The sequence below is a fragment of the Pongo pygmaeus genome, chromosome 15 (genome assembly GCF_028885625.2).
Source record: "Pongo pygmaeus isolate AG05252 chromosome 15, NHGRI_mPonPyg2-v2.0_pri, whole genome shotgun sequence".
Classification (NCBI taxonomy): domain Eukaryota; kingdom Metazoa; phylum Chordata; class Mammalia; order Primates; family Hominidae; genus Pongo; species Pongo pygmaeus.
Window position 1 is genome coordinate 72,956,901 of NC_072388.2, and position 18,155 is coordinate 72,975,055.

The window sequence follows — 18,155 nt, forward strand, 5'->3', positions numbered from 1 at the left end:
CAAATTTCCATTTATAGATATTGTGCTGTTCTGTAATACCACTAGCCATGCATGAGATTGCCTGTTTCCTCACAGCTTTACCAACAGAGTCTATTCTCAAAGTTGATTTTTTTTTTTTTTTTTTTTTTTTGAGACAGAGTCTCGCTGTTGTCTCCCAGGCTGGAGTGCAGTGGCGCGATCTCGGCTGACTGCAACTTCCGCCTCCCGGTTTCAAGCGATTCTCCTGCCTCAGCCTCCCAAGTAGCTGGGATTACAGGCACCTGCCACCACACCTGGCTAACTTCTGTATTTTTAGTAGAGACAGGGTTTCACCATGTTGGCCAGGCTGGTCTTGAACTCCTGACCTCAAGTGATCCACCCGCCTTGGCCTCCCAAAGTGCTGGGATTACATGTGTGAGCTACTATGCCTGGCCTCAAACTTGATTTTTGCAATGTGATAGGTGAGAAATGGGTATTTTTCAATTTACGTTTCTCTCTTTTTTTTTTTTTTTCCTTTTTTTGAGGTGGAGTCTTGCTCTGTCACCCAGGCTGGAGTGCAATGGCGTGATCTCAGCTCACTGCAACCTCCACCTCCCAGGTTCAATTGATTCTCCTGCCTCAGCCTCCTGAGTAGCTGGGATTACAGGCGCGTGCCACCATGCCTGGCTAATTTTTGTATTTTTAGTAGAAGTGGGGTTTCACAATGTTGGCCAGGCTGGTCTTGAACTCCTGACCTCGTGATCCACGCACCTCGGCCTCCCAAAGTGCTGGGATTACAGGTGTGAGCCACCACGTCCGGCCCAATTTACATTTCTGTTATTAGGAGCTAGATTGGACATTTTTTTCACATTTGAAAGCTATTTGCATTTCTTTTAGTACCTTTTGTTCATTTGTTGTTATTGGCCTTTCCTTCTTCCCCCCTTCCTTTTCTCTGTCCTCTTGCTTTCACTTCCCTCTCCTCCTCCTCTTTCTCCTTCTCTTCCTCTCAGTCTTTTATGTCTCCTTCCCTTTTTCTTCCTCCTCTTCCTTCCTCATCCTCCTTCTTTCTCCTACCTTCCTCTTTATTAGGGATATTTACCATACTCCCTTTGACTCCTAGCCAATTAATTTTAACTAGTTTGGGGTATTATTTATGTCAGAGATAAAAGGTGTGTTTAGTCTTCTCATATCCCTTTTTAATAAACATCTGCATTTTTTCCTTTCTATATAGACACTTTTCCAAAGTTTTTTCTTATTCAATGCAGATGATATCTTTTTAGAGAAATGAAAACTTTATGCAAAAATAAAAGGGGGACTGGGCATGGTGGCTCACGCCTGTAATCCCAGTACTTTGGGAGGCCGAAGCGGGCGGATGACCTGAGGTCGGGAGTTCAAGACCAGCCTGGCCAACATCATGAAACCCCGTCTCTACTAAAAAATACAAAAATTAGCTGGGCGTGGTGACAGGCATCTGTAATCCCAACTACTCGGGAGGCTGAGGCAGGGAGAATTGCTTGAACCTGGGAGGCAGAGGTTGCAGTGAGCTGAGATCACGCCACTACACTCCAGCCTGAGCGACAAAGTGAGACTCCATCTCAAAAAAATAATAGTAATAAAATAAAGGCCGGGCGCAGTGGCTTACGCCTGTAATCCCAGCACTTTGGGAGGCCGAGGTGAGTGGATCACGAGGTCAGGAGATCGAGACCATCCTGGCTAACATGGTGAAACCCTGTCTCTACTAAAAATACAAAAAAATTAGCCGGGCATGGTGGCGGGCACCTGTAGTCCCAGGCTGAGGCAAGAGAATGGCGTGAACCCGGGAGGTGGAGCTTGCCGTGAGCCAAGATCGTGCCACCGCATTCCAGCCTGGGCGACAGAGCAAGACTCCATCTCAAAATAAATAAATAAATAAAATAAATAAATAAAAATAATAAAAATAGAAAAAGGGATATTTCTTCAAAGAAGATATGCAAATGGCTTAAGGCTTCAAATGAAACATGACTTTGTGGGACTTCTGTTCTTTTTCCTAACTTGTTTATCTCTTTTTTGAATATAGGAACAAAAGTATACCAAGCAAATTAATGAACTAGAGGGACAGTTCCATCAAAAAGCCAAAGAAATTGGCATGATTCACACAGAGCTGAAAGCAGTAAGACAATTCCAGAAGAGAAAAATCCAAGTGGAGAGAGAGTTAGATGATGTAAGTTTCATTCCTTTTTTACAAAAAGGAAATTAGAATTAACTATTTAATGCTTACAGAAGCCTTCACAAACATTTACTCCTGTGAGATGGCAAAGAACTCTCTTTGACATTTTAGAAATTATTTGAGAGAAAAAGGAGAAGACAGACTGGATGCCAAAGGTCTTGACTTTAGAATTCTCTTTTTCTAAGCATTGATTTATTTGGGAACTCACCAAATCTCAGACAACACATCCTCTTATGTTTATCAGCAGGTAACCCTTTGGATTGACTTCAGTAAGAAACAAACTACAAGTTCTTAGAAAACCTCAGGGAAAAAGTAGCAGACTTCTAAAGAAAAATGTTTAGGCTGATGAATGATAGTTTTAGAGAAATTTAGAAGGCTCTATGGTAGGGGTCGGTGGGGTGAGAAACACTGAGTACTTTCAGAAAATTTATGTTACCTTACTGTGCTCTTTCTCTTACTTTCCTTGGCTTAGAATATAGTTTTATTACATTACTGATAATTCAATAAGTGGCACAGGTGAGTGCCGGGAACAAGTAGCTGAAATCAGCTTTGTGACTATAGGCAAGTTACTTAACTCTTCTATACCTTGGTTTTCTGATCTGTAAAATGGGATAGTAAGAGTTAGTATCTCAGCCAGGCATGGTGGCTTATGCCTGTAATCCCAGCATTTTGGAGGCCAAGGCAGGATAATCTCTTGAGGCCAGGAGTTCAAGACTAGCCTAGGCAACATAGTGAAATCCCACTTCTACAAAAAAATATTTTAAATTAGCCAGGCACAGTGGCTCGTGCCTATAGTCCCAGCAACTTGGGAGGCTGAGGTGGGAGGATCACTTGAGCCCAAGAGATTGAGGCTGCAGTGTGCTGTGATTGCACCACTGCACTCCAGCCTGGGTGACAGTGAGACCATGTCTCAAAAAAAAAAGTAAAATAAGAGTTACTATTTCATAGAATTGTTATAGGATTAAATGAGTTAATATTTGTGAAGTGCATAAAATAGCACGTCACATGGTAAAAATTATATAAACGGTGTGCAGCTCTCTGTAAAAAAAAAAAGAAAATGGTCCTTATTTGTAGCATTTGCTGATTCTGGGGGAAATACTTTAGTATAGCACAGGCTTCAGTCATCTATCTTAAGGCTTGATTGGAGCTTGAGGATCTGCTTCCAAGGAGGCACACTCAAGTGACTGTTAAGTTGGTGCTGGTGATTAGTGGGAGACCTCTCCTCATATGGGCCTTTTTTTTTTTTTTTTGAGACAGAGTCTTACTCCGTCACCCAGGCTGGAGTGCAGTGGCATGATCTCAGCTCACTGCAACCTCTGCCTCCTGGGTTCAAGCGATTCTCGCTGCCTCAGCCTCCCGAGTAGCTGGGATTACAGGTGTACACCACCACCCCCAGCTAATTTTTGTATTTTTTTTTTTTTTTTTTTAGTAGAGTCAGGATTTTACCATGTTGGTCGGGCTGGTCTGGAACTCCTGACCTAAAGTGATCTGGCCACCTCGGCCTCCCAAAGTGCTTGGATTATAGGCGTGAGCCACCATGCTCAGCCCATATGGGCCCTTTTATAAGCTGCTTGAGTGTTCTCATAACTTGGTGGGTGACTTCACCCAGAGTGAGTAATCTAAGCGGGATGTAGACAGAAGCTATCTTTTTCATGACCTAGCCTTCAAAGTCACATAGCATTACTTCCACCATATTTTATCATTAATAGTTAAAAGTGAATCCTTAAGTCTGGCCCACATTCCTAGCAGTGGGGAATTAGGTTCCATCGTTTGAAGAGAAGAGTGTCAAAGAACTTATAGACATATTTTAAAACTACCATACCACTACAGTCCAGTGTATACACAGCTACAGGAATACTTTTAAAATATCACAGTTCTTTTTTTTTTTTGAGATGGAGTGTTGCTCTATCGCCCACGCTAGAGTGCAGTGGTGCGATCTCGGCTCACTGCAACCTCCACCTCCTGGGTTCAAGCGATTTTGGTGCCTCAGCCTCCCAAGTAGCAGGGACTACAGGTGCATGCCACTGTGCTAGGCTAATTTTTTTGTATTTTTAGTAGAGACAAGGTTTTGCCACATTAGCCAGGCTGGTCAAGAACTCCTGGCCTCAGGTGCTCTGCCCACCTCGGCCTCCCAAAGTGCTGGGATTACGGGCATGAGCCACTGCACCTGGCCTAAAATATCACAGTTCTTATCACGTCCTTCAAGAGTTGTCTTTAGGTGAGGCACAGTGGCTCACACCTGTAATCCTAGCACTTTGGGAGGCCAAGGCAGGTGGATCACCTGAGGTCAGGAGTTTGAGACCAGCCTGTCCAACATGGCGAAACTCTGTCTCTACTAAAAAATCCAAAAATTAGTCGGGCATGGTGGCATGTGCCTGTAGTCCCAGCTACTCCAGAGGCTGAGGCAGGAGAATCTCTTGAACCTGGGAGGCAGAGGTTACAGTGAGCGAAGATCATGCCACTGTACTCCAGCCTGGGTGACAGAGCGAGACTCTGTCTCAAAAAAAAAAAAAAAAAAAAAAAGCTGTCTTTAGTCTTCCTCCACTGTAAACAGAATACTGTCCACACACCTTAATGTGAAAGTCAAGACCCTGTACCTATCTGGGAACATTATTATCTCCTTTTACTACATCACCCACCCACCTCCATACTTCCTTTAATTCACCCAAAATGGGTATTCATTAATCCCTGAAATCTTGTCTCTTTGTTACATTGTTCACACTGTCTTTTATCTAGAATATATTCCTGGTAGAGCTTGGCCCATTAAAATATTATCTTTTTTTTTTCTTTTTTCTTTTTTTTTTTTTTTGAGACAGAGTTTTGCTGTTGCCCAGGCTGGAGTGCAGTGGTATGTTCTTGGCTCACTGCAACCTCTGCCTCCAAGGTTCAAGTGATTCTCCTGCCTCAGCCTCCTGAGTAGCTGGGACTATAGGCACGTGCCACCACGCCTGGCTAATTTTTTGTATTTTTTAGTAGAGACAGGGTTTCACCATGCTGGCCAGGATAGTCTCAATCTCCTGACCTCGTGATCTGCCCACCTTGGCCTCCCAAAGTGCTGGGATTACAGGTGTGAACCACCACGCCTGGCCTCTTTTTTTTTTTCTTGAGACAGAGTCTCGTTCTTTTACCCAGGCTGGAGTGCAGTGGTGTAGTCATGACTCACTGCAGCCTCTACTTCCCTGGGCTCAAGTGATCCTCTTATTTCAGGCTCCTGAGTAGCTAGGACTACAGGCACGCACCATCACACCTGGCTAATTTTTGTATTTTTTTTTTTTTTGAGATGGGGTTTCGCTGTTGCCCAGGCTGGTCTCGAACTCCTGGGCTCAAGCAGTCTGCCTGCCTGGGCCTCCCAAAGTGCTAGGCTTACAGGCATGAGCGACTGTGCCCAGCCACCTGTCTTTCAAAGGCTCAGCTCAAATTCGTGTTCTCCATGAGGCCTTCTCCTGGAGTCCTGTTTAAAAGTAATAATTTTCGGCCAGGCATGGTGGCTCACGCCTGTAATACCAGCACTTTGGGAGGCCGAGGCAGGCGGATGACCTGAGGTCGGGAGTTCAAGACCAGCCTGACCAACATGGAGAAACCCTGTCTCTACTAAAAATACAAAATTACCTGGGCCTGGTGTGGCACATGCCTGTAATCCCAGCTACTTGGGAGGCTGAGGCAGGAGAATCGCTTGAACCTGGGAGGCGGAGGTTGCAGTGAGCTGAGATCGTGCCATTGCACTCCGGCCTGGGCAACAAGAGCGAAACTCCGTTTCAAAAAAAAAAAAAAAAGGAATAATTTTCTTTTCTATATGTTCCCATAGCATTTTCTATCTCTTTTATACCACTTAGCCCCATTCTGTCTTTTTTATCTTGTCTTTTTATGTACCTAAAGATATTGTCTTGATATTACATTTATTTATCATTTATCTTATCTCCCCAATAGATTGCACTCACTTGAGGTGTGAACAGTGTTGTCCTTTGTATTCATTGAAATACAAGATACACAGTAATGTTGAATTAAGCTTTGCTAAATGCTGAGTGGGTCTTTTGTTAAAAACATAAATGATGATTTCCAATTTCATCCATGTCCCTACAAAGGACGTGAACTCATCATTTTTTATGGCTGCATAGTATTCCATGGTGTATATGTGCCACATTTTCTTAATCCAGTCTATCATTGTTGGACATTTGGGTTGGTTCCAAGTCTTTGCTATTGTGAATAATGCCGCAATAAACATACGTGTGCATGTGTCTTTATAGCAGCATGATTTATAGTCCTTTGGGTATATACCCAGTAATGGGATGGCTGGGTCGAATGGAATTTCTAGTTCTAGATCCCTGAGGAATCGCCACACTGACTTCCACAAGGGTTGAACTAGTTTACAGTCCCACCAACAGTGTAAAAGTGTTCCTATTTCTCCACATCCTCTCCAGCACCTGTTGTTTCCCGACTTTTTAATGATTGCCATTCTAACTGGTGTGAGATGGTATCTCATTGTGGTTTTGATTTGCATTTCTCTGATGGCCAGTGATGGTGAGCATTTTTTCATGTGTTTTTTGGCTGCATAAATGTCTTCTTTTGAGAAGTGTCTGTTCTCTCAGTAAACTATCGCAAGAACAAAAAACCAAACACCGCATATTCTCACTCATAGGTGGGAATTAAACAATGAGAACACATGGACACAGGAAGGGGAACATCACACTCTGGGGTCTGTTGTGGGGTGGGGGGAGGGGGGAGGGATAGCACTGGGAGATATACCTAATGCTAGATGACGAGTTGGTGGGTGCAGCGCACCAGCATGGCACATGTATACATATGTAACTTACCTGCACATTGTGCACATGTACCATAAAACCTAAAGTATAATCATAATAATAATAAAAGAAAAAAAACAACAACAACAACAAAAAAAAAAAAAAAAAAAAAAAAAAAAAACATAAATGAAGGAATGTCAACTTTTCTGGAAGGAATACAAGTTATGTTTTATATGAAAATGCTGTTGATTGAATCAACATAATTAACTTTTCATGAACTCTTAAAATAGCCTATGTACAGGTATACATTCTGAATCCAAATGAATTAAGAACTAGTTGTGCATATTCAAGTAGCCCATGTTGTAATTTTTTAAAGAACAGTGCTGCCACCTAGTGGAGAAATAGATTTCAGACCTTTCAAAGTGGGCCTTTGAGGAAGACTTAAAATTCAAAAGATATTGGCTTATGGGAAAGAATAAGGTGGTTCTGTGGAATCCCAAATGTGGCAGAATTGTGGCAGGTGTGAGAATCCATGAATTTTAAATTAGGAGGTATACATTAGGGAAGAAAATTAATTATACTGTGTATATAGAATTCATTATACAAATTACAAAGAAAACTAAATTGAGATTCTCAAAAGGTATTCAAAGTGTATGTTTTAAAGAAAAAAATTATTTCTGGCTGGGCACAGTGGCTCATGCCTGTAATAACAGCACTTTGAGAGGCTAAGGTGGGTAGAATACTTGAGCCCAGGAGTTCAAGACCAGCCTAGGCAATGTGGCAAAACACCATCTGTACAAAAAAATCACTTCACTCCAGCCTGGGCAACAGAGGCAGATCCTGTCTCCCAAAAAAGAAAAAAAAAGAAAGAAATGAAAAAGAAAAAAATGATTTCCATATACCCGATTAACAGAAGAAGCATATATTGCATATATTGTTACATTGCAGTTATTATTTTTTAAATAGTTTTAGTCTTCTTTTGACAAAATGATAATACTCATTACAGCAAATTTAGCTTGGCTGATAAAATTAGAAAATAAAAATGATCCATCCCTTACAATTACACTATGTAACCATTGTATAGTTTCTTTTTTCCTCTGCTGTAGAAACTTCTAAAAATAGCTATATGTTATTTTTACAAAAGTGAAGTCATGATATAAATTGTTAACCTGATTTTTCACTTTATATATTGTAAACATTTTTCAATGCTATTAAATATTTTCTATCACATTTTTTCAATAGATGCATGGAATTCCATTGGGTAGATATATCTTAATTTATTAATTGGTTGCTTGCTGTTGGACATTTGGACTTTTTCCTAATTTTTCACTATTATAAACTGTGGGGATCATCTAAGGAATGAAATCTTTTTCTATATCTTTAGTTTTGTTTTTGTTTTTTTGAGATGGAGTTTCACTCTTGTTGCCCAGATTGGGGTGCAATGGTGCAATCTCGGCTTACTGCAACTTCCGCCTCCTGGGTTCAAGTGATTCTCCTGCCTCAGTGTCCCAAGTAGCTGGGATTACAGGCATGTGGCATCATGCCCGGCTAATTTTTTTTTTTTGTATTTAGTAGAGACGGGGGTTTCACCATGTTGGTCAGGCTGGTCTTGAACTCCTGGACCTCAGGTGATCCACCTGCCTCGGCCTCCCAAAGTGCTGGGATTACAGGCATGAGCCACTGTACCCGACCTATATCTTTAGTTTTTAGGATAACTTCTTAGTAGAATTTATGGGTTAATGAACATGAACTTTTAAAGGTTTGTGGTGTGTGCTGCCTACTTACCTTTTGAAAGCTTTATTAATTTATAGATTTTTGAGGGAGTCTAATGGTAGATGAAAAATCCATCTCCACATACAATGGGATAGTAGGATAGTACATATTTCTATAAACTTGTATGTTGATACTAATTTTGAAAGTCTTGTTAATGTTGTCTCTCTCTCTCTCTTACAAAACATATATATATATATATATATATATATATATATATATATATTTTGAGACTAGTCTCGCTCTGTTGCCCAGGCTGGAGCAATCCGGGCTCACTGCAGTCTCTGCCTCTTGGGCCCAAGTGATCCTCCCACCTCAGCCTCAGTTCTGGAGTAGCCGGAACTACAGGTGTGCACCACCACACTCAGCTAATTTTTGTATTTTTTGTAGAGACAGGGTTTGGCCATGTTGCCCAGGCTGGTCTCAAACTTCTTCAAGCGATCTGCCCACCTTAGCCTCCCAAAGTGCTGGGATTACAGGTGTGAGCCACTGTGCTCAGCCTCTTAATATTTTTGAACCATTGTTGACTGCAGTTATCTGAAACTACAAAAAGTGAAACTGCACATAAGGAGGACTACTGTACTAATGTTATCAATCTGTAGAAGATTGAGGGAAATTTGGTGCTCAGAGGCAGGAACACAGATTTTTTCTGTGTGTTCAGGATTAAGAGGTAACATATAACAGAAAGCGTTTCCTTATTGATAATTTTCTGAGAATATGCTCAATGAACCCCATTTTCTATTGACCATTTTTGTTTGTTTGTTATTTTAATTTTAGCTGAAAGAGAATTTAAGAAACACAGAGCGGATACATCAGGAGACTCTTAGAAGACTGGAAAGCAGATTTTTTGAAGAAAAGGTACAGATTATTAGGGTTAATTTAAAATGTTTTGTTCACTAGAACATAAGTGTATTTATATGCATTCTGAAACATCAGCCTTCCATTTGGTATCTTAATAGAAGATTAGAAGATTGTTACCGAATTATAGCACAATACAATGAGGGAAAATAAAACCTTCTAGAAATCTCAATATCTAGTCCTTATTTTCTCTCTCATTCAGAGATTCTTGTACTCTTCTGAAGTCTTTGGGACATGTCTCCCCCAGCTTGATACTCCCCTGGTGAGACTAAAGCTATGTGTACTTCCATTATATAGGGAAGATGGGAGTGGAGAAATCACTCTCGGATGTGTAAAAAGATGTTTCCTTAGTCAAGCCGAGCTAAAGATGTTAATAAAAAATGTTGCTTAGGCTGGGCATGGTGGCTCACGCCTGTAATCCCAGCACTTTGGGAGGCCGAGGCGGGTGGATCATCTCAGGTCAGGAGTTCGAGACCAGCCTGACCCTATCTCCACAAAAATACAAAAATTAGCCGGGCATGGTGGCACGTGCCTGTAGTCCCAGCTACTCAGGAGGCTGAGGCAGAAGAATTGCTTGAACTCAGGAGGCAGAGGTTGCAGTGAGGCGATATTGCACCACTGCACTCCATCCTGGGTGGTAGAGCAAGACTCCTTCTCAAAAAAAAAAAAAAAAGTTCCTTAGCACAACACAGCTTCCAACTCCAACTTAATTTCTGTGTTTCTGAAGTTAACTTTCCAAATTGTGGGAAGTACATTGGAACACTTCTGCAGAATCCTTTCAGAGGCCTCATGGTTGTTCTTTATTTTAATCTTTTCTTTAACTTTTTATTCTTAGGGAAGAATTAAATAGATTCTTTCAGAAATTGGTAGGAATGTAGGCACTTGAGGGTGGGGCAAATGAGGTTTGGTTGCTTGTTTGTTTATTTGAGACAGGATCTTGCTCTATCGCCCAGGCTGGAGTGCAGTGGTTCAATCACAGCTCACTGCAGCCTTGACCTCCACCTCCTGGATTCAAGCAATCCTCCTACCTCAGCCTCCTAAGTAGTTGGGGCTACAGGCATGTATCATCACACCTCACTAATTTTTATTTTTTGTAGAAATGGGGTCTTGCTGGGCCTGGTGTGGTGGCTCACACCTGTAATCCCAGCACTTTGGGAGGCCAAGGTGGGCAGATCACTTGAGGCCAGGAGTTTGAGACCAGCCTGGCCAACATGGTGAAACCCCATCTCTACTAAAAATACAAAAATTAGCCAGGCATGGCAGTGTGCACCTGTAATCCCAGCTACTCAGGAGGCTGAGACGGGAGAATTGCTTGAACCCAGGAGGCAGTGGTTGCAGTGAGCCAAGACTGCTCCATTGCCCTCCATCCTGGGTGATAAAGTGAGACTCTGTCTCAAATAACAACAACAACAACAACAACAACAAAACTGAAATAGGGTCTCATTATGTTGCTGGTCTCAAACTCCTGGGCTCCAGCAATCCTTCTGCCTTGACCTCCCAAAGTGTTGGGATTACAGGCATGAGCTACCATGCCTTGCTCCTATGGGGTTTAGATAAAAGGAATTGCTATAGAAAGTGGCTCTAGGTTCCAGTTTGTGTATGGAATAACCTGGAGGAAATGGGGCAAGAACAGCAACCTGGTGCTTTCCCTCTGAGACCCTCCCTGGCACTGTCAGGAATGGAAGCCCTCAGGAATAGGCTGTTCTCAGGAGCCTCTCCTATTCCACCCTAATCTTGATCTCTTTTCTACTTGGTGTAGAAAATAAAGGTTAGAAAGAGTTGGTCAGTTTACAGAATACCCGAATAACAGTGCTTACGTAAATAGGATTTTTATATATGAGAGCAGATGACTGCTGGCATTTCCTTCATGGTTACAAGATAGTTACTGCAGTTTGAAGCTTTGTGTTCAAGACAAGAAGGGAGGCTCCAGCTGTGTCTGTCCCTTTTATCTGGAAGCCATAACAACTTTCCCAGAAGCTGCTAGCACATTTCATCTTACATCTCACTGACCAGAACCATGTTATAAAGAATGCTGGGCAGCACACGCTGTTCTCCCACCTGCTCTGGAGACTGAGGCTCGAGGATTGCTTGAGCCCAGGAATTCGGGGCTGCAGTGAGCCACGATTTTGTCACTGTATTCCAGCCTGGACGACAGAATAAGACCCTGTCCTTCTCTCTCTCTCTCTCTTTCTCTCTCTCTCTTTCTCTCTCTCTCTCTCTCATACATACACACATACACACACTACTGGGAAAGTGAATGTTTGTTTTCCTCGCCATTAGTGGAAGCTGGGAAGGAAAAAGAAGGATGGGAAGGAATGTTGGTTTGGACATCACAGCAGGGTCTGCCTCTCCATGTTAGGTACAAATTTCATGGATATTTCTCCTGTGCTGGTTTGAGCCCCGGTGCTGCTGCTTCATGGTATTGGGCTTTCCAATAGGCCTGTTCATTTACTTCATACCTCAGCATGCCCCAGCCGGCCATATAAAGGATTTCCCAGGTCATTGGTGTTTGGTTTGATTTTCCCATTTATTTCTTTCTGTTCTTTGAATCACAAAGCCCTGTCCTACATTTATATATATATATATATATATATTTTTTTTTTTTTTTTTTTTTAAGACAGGGTCTCACTTTGTCACCTAGGTTGGAGTGCAGTGGCATGATCTCAGCTCACTGCCACCTCTACCTCCTGGGTTCAAGTGATTCTCCTGCCTCAGCCTCCTGAGTAGCTAATTTTTGTATTTTTAGTAGAGACGGGGTTTCACCATGTTGACAGGCTGGTCTCAAACTCCTGACCTCAGGTGACCTGCCCGCTTCGGCCTCCCAAAGTGCTGGGATTACAGGTGTGAGCCACCACTCCTGGCCTCTACATCCATATTTTTATATTGCTAGTCCCTCTTTCTGGAATGCTGTTCCTCCAGCTCTGGATCATTCTTATTTAGAGCTCAGATATCATTTCTTTAGAAAGAGATTTCCTAAACTCTAATCTAAAATGAGGCTGGGCATGGTGGCTCACGCCTATAATCCCAGCACTTTGGGAGGCCAAGGCCGGCGGATCACTTGAGGAGAGGAGTTTGAGACCAGCCTGGCCAACATAGTGAAACCCTGTCTGTACTAAAAATACAAAAATTAGCTGGGCATGGTGGCGCACGCCTGTAGTCCCAGCTACTCGGGAGGCTGAGACATGAGAATCACCTGAACTCGGGAGACAGATGTTGCAGTGAGCTGAGATCATGCCACTGCACTGCAGCCTGGGTGACAGAGTGAGATTCTGTCTCAAAAAAATAAAATAAATAAAATAAATAAATAAATAATAAAATGACCTCCTCTAGTTACTATCTACCTTATTACCCCATTTATTTTACTGATAGCATTTATCACAGTCTATTAATTCTCTTTATTTGTTTACTTGTTAGGGGACTGTATAGCATCAGATTGCCTGCATATAAATCGCTGCTCTGCTACTTACTAGCTTTGTGACTTTGGGGAAGTCACCAACCTCTTCTTTTTTTTTTTTTTTAAGACAGTCACCCAGGCTGGAGTGCAGTGGCACAACCATGGCTCACTGCAGCCTCTACCTCCCAGTCTCATACAATCCTCCTGGCTCAGTCTTCTGAGTAGCTGGGACCACAGGTGCACACCACCATGCCTAATTAAAAAAAAAAAAAATTTGGCCAGGCGCGGTGGCTCACGCCTGTAATCCCAGCACTTTGGGAGGCCGAGGCGGGTGGATCACCTGAGGTCAGGAATTCACGACCAGCCTGGCCAACGTGGTGAAACCCTGTCTCTACAAAAATACAAAAATTAGCTGGGCATGATGGTAGGTGCCTGTAATCTCAGGTACTTGGGAGGCTGAGGTGAAAGAATCAATTGAACCCAGGAGGCAGAGGTTGCAGTGAGCTGAGATCACGCCATTGTACTCCAGCCTGGGCAACAGAGGGATACTCCCAGAGATGGGGTCTCCCTATGTTGTTCAGCTGGGCTTGAACTCCTGAGCTCCAGTCATCCCGCCTTGGCCTCCCAAAGTGCTAGGATTACAAACATGAGCCAGCAGGCCCGGCCAACCTTTCTGTTTCTGTTTCCTCAGTCCTTGCTTTTGGGCATAATAGTAGTATCTATATAATAGGGTTGCTGTGACAAATAAATGATACATGTAACGTTCTTAGAACTGTTCCTGGCACATAGTAAATGCTCAAAACATGATAATTATGGCTTCTTGTTTAGATTTCACCCTAGAATATAAGCTTCATGAGATCAGGGACCTTGTCTGTTTTGTTCACCACAGAATTTCAGTATCTAAAACAGTCTGGTAATTATTAATGCTCATAGTATTCTTTGATTTTTTATTTATTTATTTTCTTGAGACAGAGTTTCGCTCTTGTTGCCCAGGCTGGAGTGCAATGGCACGATCTTGGCTCACCACAACCTCTGCCTTCTGGGTTCAAGTGATTCTCCTGCCTCAGCCTGCTGAGAAGCTGGGATTACAGGCATGTGCCACCACACTGAGCTAATTTTGTATTTTTAGTAGAGATGGGGTTTCTCCATGTTGGTCAGGCTGGTCTTGAACTCCTGACCTCAGGTGATCCGCCCGCCTCAGCCTCCCAAAATGTTGGGATTACAGGCATGAGCCACTGCGCCCAGACAATGCTCATAGTAATTTTTAGACTGACCAAGCACTTCTAATTTTTATTTTCTATACCAAGTAAAAAAGAGATCAAGATTAGGGTGGAATAGAGGGAGAGGCTACTGAGAACAGCCTAGTCCTGAGAGCTTCCATTCCTGAATGAATGAATGACTCTCATTTCAGTGCATTTAGCAGAAATTCCTCCTAGTTCTGCTTTCCAACATGGAATTGAATTTTCTCCCCTATTTATATGTCATATTGCTTCCTTAAGTGGGAAAATGGGGAGGAACCCTACGGTTCCTGTGTTCACACTGTCCTCTTTGTTGGCTCCTCCACCAGTGCTTGGAGTTCTTCTTTCAGGTCATGGAGACAAGAGTTTTTTATTTGACATTCTAAAATAAATACCTTTTGATGAGTAAAATTTGTTGTTAGAGGCATAACTATTTAAGCAGCCCATTCTCTTTTTTAGCACCGACTAGAACAAGAGGCTGAAAAGAAGATAATAATGCTGGCAGAGAGAGCCCACCATGAGGCTATTGTGTAAGAGACTGTTGCGTCCTTTCTGACTCTAATTACCTCTCTTACCTCTTTGCTGGTCTGTTTTCTTCTTACTTTCTTGTCTTCCCCCTTCTGTTCTGGCTTACTTGCTTCAAATTTTCTGGTCTACTGTCCCTCCCTGTTTCTTTCTCTTTGTATACTCCCAACCCTTTTTCCTCCACTCTTTCTGTGGCAGCATGGTGTGGTGGAAAGAACCTGGGCTTTGAACTTATTTATTTATTTATTTTTTGAGATGGAGTCTCGCTCTGTCATCCAGGCTGGAGTGCAGCGGCATGAGCTTGGCTCACTGCAACCTCTGCCTCCCGAGTTCAGGCGATTCTCATGTCTCAGCCTCCTGAATAGCTGGGATTACAGGCACCCACCACCACACCCAGCTAATTGTTGTATTTTTAGTAGAGATAGGGTTTCGCCAAGTTGGCCAGGCTGACCTCAAGTGATCCACTCACCTCAACCTTCCAAAGTGCTGGGATTACAGGCATGAGCCACCGTGCCCAGCCTGAACTTGACTTTGGTTCTCAACATGTATACTAACTAACCATAGGAAGATTTCTTACCTTTTTGATTGTTTCTTTGTTTTTGAGACAGAGTCTGGCTCTGTCACCCAGGCTGGAGTACATTGGCGCCTTCATGGTTCACTGCATCCTCCACTGCCTGGGCTCAAGTGATCCTCTCATGTCAGCCTCCAGAGTAGCTGGGACTACAGGCATGTGCCACCACGCCCAGCTAATTTTTGTATTTTTTGTAGAGACTGGGTTTTGCCCGGGCTGGTCTCGAACTTCTGGGCTCAAGCAATCCACCTGCCTCGGCCTTCCCAAGTGTTGGGATTACAGATGTGGGTCACTGCACCAAGCCACATTTCCTAACTTTCTTGAAGTTAAATTTCTTCATCTAAAAGCAGGGCTAATTTACTTCTCCCAGTAATCTGAGTTTATAAAAATAAATAAATAGTAAAACCAGGGCTAATAGTAGCAATCTTGCAGGGTTGTCATGAGGTATATTAGTGGAAGTACATCTAACTCTCAGGTCTTAATGGTTTACTTCTTGTTCATGGAACAATCCTGTATGGGTCTGGCAGCTCTCCTCCAGGGATGATTCAGGAACCTGGCTGCTTCCTTCTTGCACCTCTGCCATGTTGGAGTTTTTCATGTCCAGTCATGTGGACAGGAAGGAGCATAGGAGACTCATACCTGCTCTTAACTGCCTTGGACTAGAAGTAACCCGTCCTTTTCCACTTTATTTATTTATGTATTTATATTTGAGACAGAGTCTCGCTCTGTCACCCAGGCTGGAGTGCAGTGGTACAATCATGGCTCACTGCTGTAGCCTTGACTTCTTGGTCTCAAGTGGTTCTCCTTCCTCAGCTTCCTGAGTAGCTGCAACAGAATACAAGCGCAAACCACCATGTCTGGCCAATTTTTTAGATTTTCTGTAGAGATTGGGTCTCACTATGTTGCCTAGGCTGGTCCCAAATTCCTAGGCTCAAGTGATCCTCCCGTCTCAGCCTCCCAAAGTGCTGGGATTATAGATGTGAGCCACTGCATTCAGCCATTTTCACTTTTTTATTGGGTGAAAACTTAATTACAAGATTCCCACCTAACTACTGAGTACCCACCATAAGCTAAATAAGTGGTAGTCACTATTGCTAATATTGGGGGTGCAGGTGGTGAAGCAATCATTTTTCTATCTTGGTGATATCTGAAAGTTAGACCTGTGTTTTGAGATCTTATATCTATTTCAGGCAATTGAATGATGCTGGAAGAAATGTTTTTAAAGAGAATGTTTATCTCCAGAAAGCTCTGGCATATCACCTGAAGGAAACTGACGCTCTACAAAAAAACTCCCAGAAGTTGCAAGAGAGTCATACTTTACTTTTACATCAAAAGGTTCCCTCTCATTTAGACTTGGTGTCCTTCTTTTCTTTGTTTAAGTATTGGGTTGGTAAATACCAAAAATTGGGTATAATAATGATATATAAGGATAATGAGACCATTTTTCATCTGTTTGGATGATGTACTTCTTTTTATCTGAAAAGGTTACATACTCAATCTTATAATGCTTATAAGAAGCATTAGACTCAACTTTATAAAGAATATATCAGAAACATAAATATGACCCTTATCCTCACTACCTTAGAATATTCATTTTTCTTTGCTTGAAGTTGGTCCCTGAGTCACTTAGGAATACATTTAGCTGTGAGTAACAGTCCTGACATCAGTGGCATCACCACACAAGGGTTTATTCTTTCACCTAAAGGAGGCCTGGAGGTAAGAAATCCACAGCAGGAATGGTAGTGCCACAAAGTTAATAGACACTCAGCTTCCTTAACTCTGCTCTGCAACACTTGGCTTATATCCTCAAACTCACCTCACAGCCCGGGGGCGCTGCTGGAGCTCTAACCATTCCTTTAAATAGCAGGAAGGAAGAAAAAAAGAAAAAAGTGTGCCTCTCCTTTAAGAGGTCTTTCTGGAAGTCCTACACACATTTCTATTTACATATCATTGACTAGAAAATGGTTATGCTGAACTTCAAGGGAGACTGGGAATTTTCAGATGGACTTAACTGCCTTTCTGAATGAAGTTGGGGTTTTATTACTAAGGAGGAAAGGGAAAGGGAAGATAGATATTGGGATAGGCAACAAGGAGATGCCATAGTTTCCAATATAGTTATTAATGTTTTACTGTATAGTTTTATATATATATATATAGAGAGAGAGAGAGAGAGAGAGAGAGAGAAAGACAGAGTCTCACTCTCGCCCAGGCTAGAATGCAGTGGCATGATCTTGGCTCACTGCAACCTCTACCTCCTGGGTTCAAGTGATTCTCCTGACTCAGCCTCCTGAGTAGCTGGGACTACAGGCATGCACCACCACGGCCAGCTAATTTTTGTATTTTTTAGTAGAGACAGGGTTTTGCTATGTTGGCCAGGCTGATCTCGAACTCCTGACCTCAGGTGATCCACCCACCTTGGCCTCCCAAAGCTCCAGGATTACAGGCGTGAGCCACCATGCTCAGCCCTTCATTCTTTTTTATGGCTGCAAGAAAGTTTCTTAATTAGCACAATTTACAATTAGTAGATTGCCTTCCCAAGTCCAGACAAGGACCTTAGGATATTTGTTACTGTCTACATAGAATACCAAAATATCACCTCAGCTTGGCATAAAACTCAAATCTCATGAAGTAATGGAAATTAGTGAGGAACTTCGTTAAGTTCCGGAATGATTTAAAAAAAAAAAAAAAAAACCGGCTGGGCACAGTGGCTCACGCCTGTTATCCCGGCTGAGGCGGGCGGATCGCCTGAGGTCAGGAATTCGAGACCAGCCTGGCAAACATGGTGAAACCCTGTCTCTGCTAAAAATGCAAAAATTAGCTGGGCATGGTGGTGGGCACCTGTAATCCCAGCTACTCAAGAGCCTGAGGTAGGAGAATTGCTTGAACCCAGGACATG

General features: G+C 42.6%; 1 protein-coding gene across 9 annotated transcripts in view; it reads left to right on the plus strand.

Moving 5' to 3' along the window:
* Positions 1-18,155, plus strand: part of BBOF1 (basal body orientation factor 1) — a 50,637-nt gene that overhangs the window by 14,807 nt on the left and 17,675 nt on the right. For 5 of the 9 annotated variants that reach the window (XM_063651825.1, XM_063651824.1, XM_063651828.1 and 2 more), the window contains 5 exons: positions 2,015-2,158; positions 9,451-9,531; positions 14,623-14,693; positions 15,457-15,543; positions 16,450-16,594. In XM_063651825.1, the coding sequence (XP_063507895.1) occupies positions 2,015-2,158; positions 9,451-9,531; positions 14,623-14,693; positions 15,457-15,543; positions 16,450-16,594 (528 nt within the window). The remainder of the gene's footprint in view (positions 1-2,014; positions 2,159-9,450; positions 9,532-14,622; positions 14,694-15,456; positions 15,544-16,449; positions 16,595-18,155) is intronic. The other 4 variants (XM_054447834.2, XM_054447835.2, XM_054447833.2 and 1 more) reach the window with 2 other exon arrangements.